Source organism: Carcharhinus amblyrhynchos, chromosome 1, assembly GCF_965287045.1.
Source record: "Carcharhinus amblyrhynchos chromosome 1, sCarAmb.v2.hapA, whole genome shotgun sequence".
Classification (NCBI taxonomy): domain Eukaryota; kingdom Metazoa; phylum Chordata; class Chondrichthyes; order Carcharhiniformes; family Carcharhinidae; genus Carcharhinus; species Carcharhinus amblyrhynchos.
Window position 1 is genome coordinate 119,549,447 of NC_137324.1, and position 12,340 is coordinate 119,561,786.

The following is a 12,340-nucleotide window of genomic DNA, read 5'->3' on the forward strand; positions in this document are numbered from 1 at the left end:
TTGGTACTAAAGAAGGGTTAGGCACAAACCATAATCTCTCCCTCAGGACAACCAGACACCTCAATGATGGCTGCCATGAGGTGTCTAACTGAGTCTCTCACTTCGTCTGACTCATCTCCATTTCTGTCCCCACTGGCTTTAAGTGGATAGGAAACCCATCTTTATATCAATTAAAGTCTCGCTTAGTGAAAATCTGAATTCTAATCAGTTTCCCACTGGAGGAAGGCTTCTGATCCAAACACAGATCCGTCTCCTGTTTCCTGCTTCCGTGGTGAAAATTCAGCCCTTTGTCTTGAGCAGAAATATGTATTTGTAACTGAACAAGGGCTGCTTCCTCAAGTATAAAACTGCTAGAATTTATTTTTATTTTAACAATGGAGAGATATTAGAATACATTTACACTGTGAAACAAGAAATGCAAAGAAATGTTCTTCAGTAAATAATTCTTAGAAACATCATTTACCTCCGGCTATATTTGTATCTTGGTGGCCTTTTGCTCTAATAGTCACTGTGTTGTTGCTGGTTCTGCATTTAGTGATTCAGTTAATGTACTTCCTAGTCAAGAATGTGTATCAAAATAAAAGGAGCTGAAAGATCTGATTATCAAATAGTGACGCAGTCAAGATTTCCCACCGCTAATCAGAGAGCTCCCAGTCCCATTTTCTTTTTGCATGGAGACTAATCACATAGAACATAAGGCTACCCGGCATCAGATGCGGATTGACTGCACAAAGGAATGGAACAACAGAGTTGAAAACACAGGCAGTAAAAATAGTTGGAAAAAGTGAGATACAAAACAGCAGCATGAGAACTAATGGACAAGAGAATGAACAGTAATGGTAATGGGAAACATAATTGCAAAGAAATGACAGCATTTTCCAAATGAAAACATGATCAGCAGCAAGAAAATATTGGGAGATACATCGAGAGATAAAAATAGAAAATTATGAATGAATGGGTATGAATGGGCAAAACAAAATTGATTACTGACATATATTATATAAAATATTTTACATTGTTCTCCTCCATCCCTACCACAGCTGACTCATCTTAATGTATAACAGAACATGATTTTGATTTCATGTTGTAAATGAAAAAAAACGCATTATCACAGGACAGAAATGAGGAAGAAAGAAAGACCATTAAGATCACACTAATTATAAATAGGCAAAATGCTGGGTTGAAGTTATTTTTTGGATTTAAAAAGTTAAGTCCTATTGAGGCCCAGGACTTAACTATTTTAAATCAGCAGGATCCTAGCCTACAAATAGGTAACAAGGCACAAGAACTTCAGCACACTTGTATTGTATCTTTCTAATAAGACTTCTTTCAATTTCCATTTCACTTTGTTACAGACTACAATTTAATACACAGTTTAACAAGGGTAGGAAAATATGAGTGAACATTTTTATAATGTCCACTAACACATGAGGAAATAACAAAAGGAATGGATGGGGAGGAAGGCAACCAAGGAAGTACCCTAGTACATTGAACACGTGTATTCCCAGCTATGACAACATTCATGACACAAAGCCACAAAACATCACAATAGTTACTTCTGGCAAATGTGATCCATATTATATATATTATATACACATAACACATATATATATATAATATATATTATATACACAAAACAAATATCAAGACATGTAAGGGACAAAGATGATGGGTTTAAAAGAAAGTATACAGAATGTTGGAAAGGGTTGCAAGGAATTAGCATGGAGGCATCCAATGAATTCTTCTCTGAACATTTTGTTTGTCTCTCCTACCCAAGAAATTTGGTTCCTGAAGGCCCAAGCTGCAGGATTCGGCTAACCAAGCTTTCTCCCTCATTTAGAGGGGGAGGAGAGTTAGGAAGATGCAGTTTACTGAGTAAATCCAAAGCAGCAGTGGAAGAGAGAAGATGAAAAGTATAAAACCAACAAACATTTAGTCTTTGTTCTGATTGTTTATTTTAGTTATTCAAGCGGAGATTGTTTGCCTATCTTGAAATCATTAACATGCAATCAGTACCTTTTCTTTTCACCTGCAGGGATGCTTGACAAATTAATAATTTTGCAATCTTACAATGAAGACATATTACCATTATTAATAATTGACCAATAGTTATTGTTGATAATGTCTCAATCAGTAAGATCTTATAATTCAGGAGCTTAAAATCAACAGATTGACAATTGATTCTGGAATTGCCTACTGGACAATCAAAGAAAGCAAGATTGTTCATCAAAGGTTTAATTCCTCTTTTATTTTCTTAATTTCCTCCCTTATCTTCTACACTCTTTTAAACTTCTTACTGAATCCTTGGCTTCGCTGCACAATATGCAGGTTTCTCAAGGAATAACAAAATGTAGCTGTTCAAAGGCATTTCATACCAGTGTACTAAAAGGTCAATCTGCTGAAGTGAAGTCAGGGAGGGGGCATAAGATTGAGGGGCAAAAGAATGGTGGGGTGGGGGGGGTGGGGAATGGTAAGAAGCACATATGTAAGTAATATGCAAATGAGACACACTGCTTTTTTTTCCCCAGCCAGATGCCAGTGCAGATATCTGTATCAGTACAGATCTGTACAGATACATATCTGTAATATTAACATTTAATAGGATATTGCAGTCACCACGGACCTTATATTGTTCCTTAATAACTACAGCAAGATTAGTCCACCAATGATCTATGCATTTGCTGTCTAGTATTTGATTGACTTGATTGGGCATAGCTAAATGGATTATTGATGTTGGGATATCAATTTAATATCAAGTCAAAATCATAATTTGACCATACAGATTAATAATACAAATAACATCCATATGATATATAATAAAAACATGTATGTACAATTCAATCCCACTCATTTTAATGAAGAGAGAAATGATTTAAGGGTGTGTAGATGGGTAGGTAGGGTTGATTAATTAAAATGAGAAAGGCTTGTGGAACATAATGGGCTTTTCCTGTTCCCTAAATTCACATGTTCTTACATTATACATATATAACATACATGTTAGATTAATTTCTACTTGAGAATAAATTTAGAAGTATAATTTGATGCTGGATAATTTGGCATTATTCCTCTGTTTCTTGTTCTACAATAGCCTGCTAATGGTTAGTGATTATTCTCTTATAATGAAGATTTGCTGAATATCTTTCTACTGTATCTTGGTTACTTAGTACTGTAAATACAAAACAACAGTATAAATACATAATTTTCTTTTTGCAATTAATACTAAAACACATCTTGCTTAAATTTTGTATTTCTTTAAAATTTATAGTTAGACACCACCACCTGTTACAGTATCACATTGCCCAGAGCTGTAGCTTCATAAGTTCTTCAGTGATTGCATATTAACAGGTTAGCTGTTATCCAAAGAAACATATATTGATAAATAATCTTTCTGCAAGAACGTATCTTTAAATTTATCAAAATTTACAGAATGTAATATTGCCTTCGAATTGACTGTATTTTAAACAAAGCAAAAACAAAATTTGGTTGTTTATTGGCTTTGCATATTTAGGAACTTACCCAAGGAACTGAGCACCTGATGGTCCAACTTCAATCAGCCTACTTGCATGACCCTCTCCTTCTACCATAGGGGGCATTGTTGCCAGTCTGTGACGTTTGACCAGGCGGCAAGTCACACGTGTTGGGGCTGTGCATTTCCGAGGGGGAATGATAATACGAAGCCCATTATGACGACAGCCCCGCATGGATCCGCCACGAGCATCCACCATGAAGCTAACCAGGAAACTGCAATTAAATACAAAGTTTTTATTATCCACTTTATTCTTGATTTGCAGCTTTCTTTTTGATTCGGGTAGTGGATTGATGGCTATTCATTCACATGAGGCAAAACATAAATGGAAAAAGTGAATAATCACCGTGATCATATGGAACATTTGTATGTCTATTTTGGTGTAAAAACTGAGGCTCTGGTGGATTCCTAGACTTCAATCGGATGGTGCAGCCTTCTCCAGAGTCGATTCCATCTTCTGGCAGACCAGATGACATTTCCACGTGCCATTCTCTATTTGAAGTCTCAATAAACAGAACTCTTTTTTGATTTAACTGATAAACTGAAAGAGATTCTAGTGGTGTCATCAGTGATATCCAAGATACTGCGCTACCAGAAAAATGAATTGTAGCTCCTCCCAATTCAGGGGAAAGGGGGAGGGAAATTGAGTGTAGAATAACAGAGAGTAACATACTTTTGTTCTTAAACATAGCTTAATTTGTATCAAGTCGACCCCCTTATAACCATTTGTTCAATTTACAATCATTCCTTTAATTCAAATTTACTTACCTAATTAAATCAGAGAAAATTCATACAGTCACATTTAACATTCAACAAAGCTGTTTTGGATCCATGCCCACCAAAGAGTAAATGCTGAGAGCAAGTAATCTAATCTATGATCTCCAATAAGCATCTCAAATATGGCATGTTGTAACAAACTCCAAGCATCATCCAACTGTGTTCTGGACAGATACCAAGAATAGGTCTGCTGAATCCTGCGTGCAAGTCAACATTCTCAGCAATCATTCTGCTGAAGTTGAAGTAATGCCCAGTAACAGCTAAACAAAAGTCCAGAAGCTGCATTGTATCTGATAAATTCATTCCAGAAATAGGAAGACTGAAAATTTCATAATAAACAGAGGTCAATGTTTATTAAATAAATGTACACACTTAAGGTACATTTACCTGTATAATGTACAAGTTTGTTTTATTGAAATTAGTGCACTTGGTCAGCAATTTCCATTGCAAATCACTTCAAAAATAGGCAAAGTATCATTTGTATGCTAGTAAACTAAGGTATAACGTCATGGCCAGAATAACTTGTTACTTCATAGCCTGTGTCCAGAAGTATTTTATAAACTTGAAATGAAATGAGCAAGGGAGCAAAGAGAGCTTATCTCTACTGACCACTGTATTTCCATATAACAAGCAAATGGTTTTGTATCTTTTCAAAATTACTGTCAGTCATTTCAAATTAGGTTGCACTATGCCTAAAAATGCTCATTTTTGTGATAAACCCATTTTTCACTATATTAATTAAACTGCACCAAGTTAGCACTCTTAACATATCAAAAAATCAACTTTAATGCAAATTAGTCTCAAAACAAATGATTATGTTGGTTCAGGGCAGATTTGGCATTTGCTAAATGCAAAGGAGTTTGAGCAGAAACTTCAGGAAACAAAACCACTTCTCAAAATATTTACAATTTTGGATGTAATCTGCAGATGAATCTCCGATTGTGCTCAACATCTATCACAATATCCCAGTCGCAAGCAGGCAGTGTGTATAAATTTTGCCAGTTTTCCTCATAAGGAAGAATGAAACTTTACTATATTATGCATTTTTCATCAAGACATTTGTTATGTTACTGTTAGTTGGCACACATCTATTGAAAAATACAACTTCAAATTAATACAGTTGTTTAGAAGATACCAAAGCACACAAGAGGCAACAACAAATAATATTATTTCATGAAGCAATAAGCATAATTCCAATTCATCCTTGTTAAGTGATGTTATACAAGTGCAGAGATGTTTCTCTTTCACATAAAAGTATTTTCCCCACTTTACTTGAATTGTTATAACTCAGTGTATAAAATAAGTGAACCACAATACTGGTGTGGTTATTTCATTTTTTGATTCAACAAAGAGTTACTTTTTAACTATATCAATAAAATTCCTGTACCACAGTTCAGAAAGAATGAGATTCAAGCTTCATTATTTATTTACATAAAAACAGAATTACAGTAGCAAAGGGAGAATGCGTGAAAAAATTCATTTTGCATCAGTGATAATGTCAGCAATGGTCTTTTCATTCATCTCAATACCAGTTGAGTAAAAAGAAAAGTCATTTCAGTGCTCTGCATCATTGATGCTCTTAACCTTTCGGATAGAAATTATACTTGTAGATTGACATTGCCTTTTTAATCACAACATTTGACATGCCATGACAGCTGTGTAAAAAAGACAAAATTAATACCTTCAAACTAGAAAACAAATGAAATATTTACTATGGAATAATCATCTCTTCAGAATGGTCTTCATGAATCATTCATGATTTGTTTTCCTGTTTCTTTCATTGATGTGAGAGAACAAAGATTTGGTGCAAATTTCCATTAGCCAATAAAAATGAATACCAGGCTGGAAAACAACATACAAGTTTAAATACTGATACTTGCACTTGTTTTTTAATGGCCTAGTTAATCCGACCATGCAAGACAAAGCACTGAGGCATCTTAATCCTAGGTTAAGGAAGGGCTACAAAACGTAATAAAGCAAATGGTTTCACACAGAAAGCCACGATGCAAATCTTCACCTTGATTCACTGTCAGGGATTGGAGAAGAATAGCTGTAACAGAATATGTATGGAAAGCAGGGTATTAGCTAGCAGAAGGTTAATTTCTGGAGAAACTATATGACCACGATATTTCAAGACATTGCCAAGCAACAGGAGCTGTCATCTGATGTAATAGAAGATGAGGTTGCTCTTGGCTGTCTGCTGGTTTCTGCCCAGGTGGCAAAAGGGGAGATTCAGAAAAGTCTGACAGGAGAAAAGGGAAGAATTCTGGGGCCGGGGAGGTCACAACTTTCCTTTTGATTCTGAAGGCACATCACTGCTCCTCCTAACCACAAAGGACATTTTCTGACTTATCTGGGGCTTCCCTTTCACTGGCTGCATACTTGCTTATGTCTTGCAGGAAAGTTGCTATGGCCGTGTTCATTCTCAGGCCCCAGTCAAAATGCTATAATGATCGCATTAATGCATAAAGATTCGTGTGAGTGCCTCATCCGCCTGCAAAACCCTTCAGTTTAATGTTAAGGACAGTGAGATGGTGTCAATGTTCATGATAGTAAGAAGCTGCCTATTTTTAACTAATCACCTGCTGGAGTTCTGCTGGGAGGAAAGGGTTAAAATTGATCCTTAGGTACTTATCATGTTCCCAGTTGGTTGGGAGACATGACTGATGCCAGGGGAGGGGGTGCAAAGGGACTTCAAAAAGGTCATTTACATGACTTCCTGTTCTTTCTTTCACTGAAGTAGTAAAGCCTCAAAAAAAAATCCACATGAACAACAGCGCAACAATTACAGAACTGGATCATCAGTACAAAGCCTGAATTAAAATTTGAATATATAATCCAGAAGTAGATTCTTGCCAGGTATCCTTCATGGAATATGATTCGACTTTGAATCAGCATTAATAACTTCACTAATCTGAACTTTGACTATCCTTCTTAGGGAATCTGTTGCAAAGCCATAGACTATAGAAGGCCTAAATTGATAAGCTGGAGATTCCTCTCTGCAATAATTATTTTGATTGTTTTGAAATGCCAGTTACAGTGTCAAAGAAACAAAATGCTTTGCTATTGCGGTTAACATTGTGTACTGCCTTACTGTTGCAGAGATAACCAAGGTAAGTGGTGGCAGAGTTATTTGCACAAAACAGCTTGTTATAAATAGTTGTGATACTGAATAGAGTCATCGACGTTTATAACCTCGGCCCCACTTGTCCATGCCACCACTTTTTTTGAATGGGACGATCAAAGTTATTTCAGCTTTTGCATACAGGACTTCATTTAACATGAATGATTTATTTCATGTTATCTGCCAAAACGAGCACAAAATGTCAAAAGGAACATGGAATCACACATTTTCAGTTGGAATATTCAGTATTGTTTATCGACTTGGGCACAATGGCCTTTATCAAAATGAAAGAGTAAGCAACATGGCCTTTTACCTCTAGGGTCTGAGAAAAATTTTTAATGTTTTTTTCAAATGGGCAGTGACTAGTTTCAGCTAGTCTTCCACAGCAGTCTGAGGCCACTTTAACTATCACATTACCATGCTAGCAGTCAACTCCCTACCTGGACCAGAGGGAAGTAGCTGTCAGCTTCCAAATACTCCTGCTCCTTGCAGCCCTACAAAGGAGACCTGGAAGAATTCTTCAGCTCCTCAAACCTCTTCACCTGGTGGGAAAACTATGGGGGCTTCCGCACTTAGGCCAAAGACCCCATTGCCATATAGAAATTAGAACCTTTCCAGCTTTGGGGGCTGCCTGTCTAGAAGCATCTTTTAAAATCTGGTGAGCAAGAAATCTGGAGCATTTTAACTGCCCACCTCCTTGGAAACCAACGGATGGGTGGGCTTAAAATCCCTTTCCACTCAACCCCGTCCATCTAGACAGATAGGATAAAAGTCTTCTCACCCTGCTGGCTGGAAAGTTCCTATGTCTTGCACCATCTTGCTCCAGTAGCTGAAGGATAAGATACAAAGGTGGGAGGCAGCAATGGGGATTTAAAAAAGATGTATCAATGGGGGAGGGGAACAATAAATAGATGCTGAGAAATGTAACCACAGCAACCATGACAATTTCACAGATAGTTAACCATCACTGCATTCACTAAACTCAACTAAAAATACAGTAAAAGCCATTTAATTGAGATACCTCACTGGGGACAAATTTATCAAGATTAACCAATTGTCACTGACCACTGTACTTGCTGATCCTCGCTTCAGTGGTCTCATGTCAATTACTGCATCTTAATCAACCTTGAGATTCCATGATTTTACTGGATACATGTAGTGGATTCTTGGTTAAATATGATTTTTCAGCTATGTTTGAGCGTTGGTAGAACAGCTAAGTTTCATAGCTGACTGAAATGCCAGGAGACTTGGAACTAGAAGGTCACTAGTTGGTGAAATAGGTCAACAGAACAGTCAGCTATAAATTTCAGCTCTGTTTGGATCAGTTTAAAAAAGTTGATTCTTGTCGTTGGATGCTCAGTTTTTGCACGTCCCCTTCAGCAACTTACCCAGCCAATTGGCACTTCAATTAGATGGCAGCTGAGAGATTTAGATATTCCACTGGTGTGTTGTGTTAAAAATCTCACTAAAACCCAACAGCTGTTACCTAAATGAATGGACCAAGTGGATAGAGGCTAGTTGGCCAATCGACAGCAATTCATTACAGCAAATCAGTTTCCAATGGGCTTTCTCTGTAAGATGTTGTAAATGGCTTCTACTGCAATAGATTTTTCAAGATTTATTTTGTATCCTTTTGTAATAAGGACTAAGCACTTTTTTTCTGATTCATGCTGTCTTCGCTTCTCTACTGAAAATGCAATTGCTTTGAAGCCATGCTGATAGATGATTATAAAAAAAAAATCGAGTGGCCAGCTATTCCTTTAAATATGAATAATTTATTGTTGCCTTTTGAGCCTTTGACATCTTGAATTGACAGCCTTGCTATTAAAACTTTGTTCCTTCACTGGCAGATTATCTTTGGGACTGGTTGAATAATGTAGGGAGCTGGAGTCTGGTACATTGGGTGCTCTATATCACTTGTTGAAATGTTGAGCAAGTGTTTAAAATATGTACAAATAAAGTTTTGATTTCAACAATTAATTTGAACATAATTTAAAAATGCAAGTTTAAACTTTTGGAAAATTTATTATGTCTCAGATGTCACCAACTTCAGTCTTACCAACCACTTTGCAAAGAGAGAGAGAGATTAAGTGATTAAAGTGGCAAATGTGAGAAAGTTTACTAAATGGGATAGATGGTGTATGGAAATTCTGCATTGGTATGCAGAGTGAAGTAGGGGCCCCACCTGAAGGACAAATGTAAGCCCAAAGCCAAAGTGGTACTTTCCATCTGCCCGCTCCATGTGAATGAAGAGCCCTCCTGCTAAGCCTGTCCAATCGCCAGCCCTAAAAGCTATATATCTCTCCAGTAAGCTACTTAGAGTGCATGGAATAAGATTATGAAAAATTATGAGGCCTTGAAGATATGCAAAAATAAAGTAATTTAAGGATGAAGCTTTTTTAAAAGCTAATTACTTAAATGTGAAAAATGCAAAATTAAAATGCATTTTAAAAGTCCTTGGACAGTGATATATTCCCAGTAAACGCAGGCTATCACATGCTATTTTCCCAGCTCCCCCACAAACACATGCACTCCCCTTTCTTCTCTGTACTTGCCAGATATATTTATAAATCTCACCCTGAATGGATTGGACTGGAAGAAAGAGCCACATTGTCCAAGTTCTCTACTTCCCATGTTGAGTCCTTGTCAGGGCCTTTAGCCAGAGCTACCTGCAATTCCAAAGGAAAACATGTAATTATTGATGAGACTGTCTCTATAAATAAAGTCTGAACTATGACACATACTTAAAATAATTTATTGATAATATTCAATTTCAAAACATATGGAAATGTAAATGGATGCATATTATAAACTTCTCATTCCAAGTACGTATTAAAAATCTTACCAATGAAAATGAATTAATACTGAATTTGTGTTACATTTTATAGCAAAACACAATACACAAGTGCTACTTTATTCCTTAGTTTTTCCATCTCAAATGAGGAAACTAACAAACACGTTGTCCAAGAGCAATTCTTGTAAAACTGAAAAATTATTCTTATCAGATGCAGAGCAAAGAGGAATTTTTTTTATTAATGAAAATACTGCATGTATTTAATAATTGCTAAGGGAAATCTACGCATTAAAATTGCAAATGTGCTATTCAAACCATATCAAAGATGCAATTTTGCATACCTGGCTACTTGTAGCTGTGATTAATTCTTCAATCATGGCACTGTCCCTCTGGTATGGGCCATGGCTTGGTGTGTTGGACCTGTCTGAACTGAAGGATCGCAGGCTGATGGGTTGGCCGGTTGCAATGGAAATGCAGCAGCATAAAGGTGATATAATGGGATGAGCAGGAGAGTGAAGAAAGCATGCTATTAGCATATTATGCAACTTCCAGGGGAGTGGGAGTTAATAACTAAAAATAAAGTAGGGCCAATGGCAGCATTCATTAAATTCAAGGGACAAAATATTCAATCCCTAACTAGTTCAAAAAGTCAAAATAAAAAGTCTCCACAAACCAGTTTAATGATGGAGCATTTAAACTGTGTGAAGAGTAAATTCTGATCTCCTCTCCCAAATAAGCCATATATTAAATGCTGAACACAATTATGGTATGTTTTGCTTTTTTTTCCTATCAGAGCAATCAAGATATTCTAAAAGTGAATGGGGAAAATGACTGAAGAATCAGACTATTTTCTATGCGGCATTATCTAACACAAAGCCATCACTGTGCATCAGATGGAGTTAGCACCTCCTCTACTTGAAGGTAATACTTTAATTATTCAAACTATGACTGATGTAAAAAATCTGAAGACTTTAAAGGGAATGTTAAAAATCAACCCCAAGAATCCCAAGGTGGTAATGAGAAAACTTGCATCTGGCTTTATATAAAGCTGTTCAGCAATGTAAACACTGACCATTCTGTGCAAACCCCTGGAAGGTACATTGAGGCAAATAGTGGTCAGTCACATAAATCTTTCAGTAATGTGACTATGCTGTGTTCCAAAAGGCCTGCAGAAGCTGGTATTAATTATAAGCAGATTTCAATGGGTGCAGTTATAACCATGTTCAACCCTTTAAGTTTACACAGGTCTACTTAAGTCACATTAGAAAGAGGTCAAGTAACATCAAACATTAAAACAAGAAACTACAGAAGTTGATCAAGTTGAATTGCTCACAATGAGTTCCCATATTATATGACGCGTGCTAAAAAAAACTTGGGCTGAGATTTTTGCCACAATGCACAGGGTTCTCTGTCCTGTCCTAAAACATGGCATTTCCCATATTTGCAGGGGTGCGATTGGAGTCAGACGGGGTTTGGGTACGCACAATTCGCAGGCCATTTGGGAGGGGTAAGGATAACAGGTGGACGGTGGGAAGCATGGATGACATGAGCTGGCACTAAGTTAGCTTGGAGGGTATGGGGACAATGGGAGCAGATAGAGGGGCATGGGTTGGCCGGAGTGATGGGGTTAGAAAAGGGTTATGATTTTGCGTAGTTTGGCATGGATAGAGGATAGCAAATGCATGGTGGTGTGAGTGCTGGACGGATACTTTTATTTTATTTTTGTTAATTTTCAAAACTGTACTGAGCCTCGCACCCAGCAGCTTCCATGTTCATTCCAGGGTCACCTGCCCCAACTCCTATTTCAGCCTACTTTCTCCAACCAAAAAATCCAACCTGTGAGTAGCCAATTTTAAAAGTCAGGTTCACCAAGCCGGGGAATCTCCCGACTTGGTGAATCTGATCCTGGGATGAAAATCCAAGCCTCGAAGTAAGAAAGGAATCAAATGAGCCAGTTTCAATCAAAAGATAGAAGGAGGCTAGCGTAATAATGTGCCAGGGAAGCCACTTAAACTAGCAGTGCACTCAAGCAAAAATTACATATGTTTCTTGGGGTGGAGGAATTGAGTGCTATTTTGAGAAGGAAGGCAGCTAACTTTGAGATGAATTAGAAATGGAC

At 37.0% G+C, this 12,340-nt stretch overlaps 1 protein-coding gene across 1 annotated transcript in view; it reads right to left on the reverse strand.

Moving 5' to 3' along the window:
* LOC145344555 (ankyrin-2-like) overlaps nucleotides 1-12,340 on the reverse strand; it is an 831,416-nt gene that overhangs the window by 90,715 nt on the left and 728,361 nt on the right. The window contains exons 27-32 of the mRNA XM_080191753.1: nucleotides 10,563-10,665; nucleotides 10,005-10,096; nucleotides 8,209-8,256; nucleotides 6,321-6,353; nucleotides 3,517-3,741; nucleotides 1,773-1,871 (exon numbers count right to left, since the gene is read on the reverse strand). Coding sequence (XP_080047879.1) covers nucleotides 1,773-1,871; nucleotides 3,517-3,741; nucleotides 6,321-6,353; nucleotides 8,209-8,256; nucleotides 10,005-10,096; nucleotides 10,563-10,665 — 600 coding nt within the window. The remainder of the gene's footprint in view (nucleotides 1-1,772; nucleotides 1,872-3,516; nucleotides 3,742-6,320; nucleotides 6,354-8,208; nucleotides 8,257-10,004; nucleotides 10,097-10,562; nucleotides 10,666-12,340) is intronic.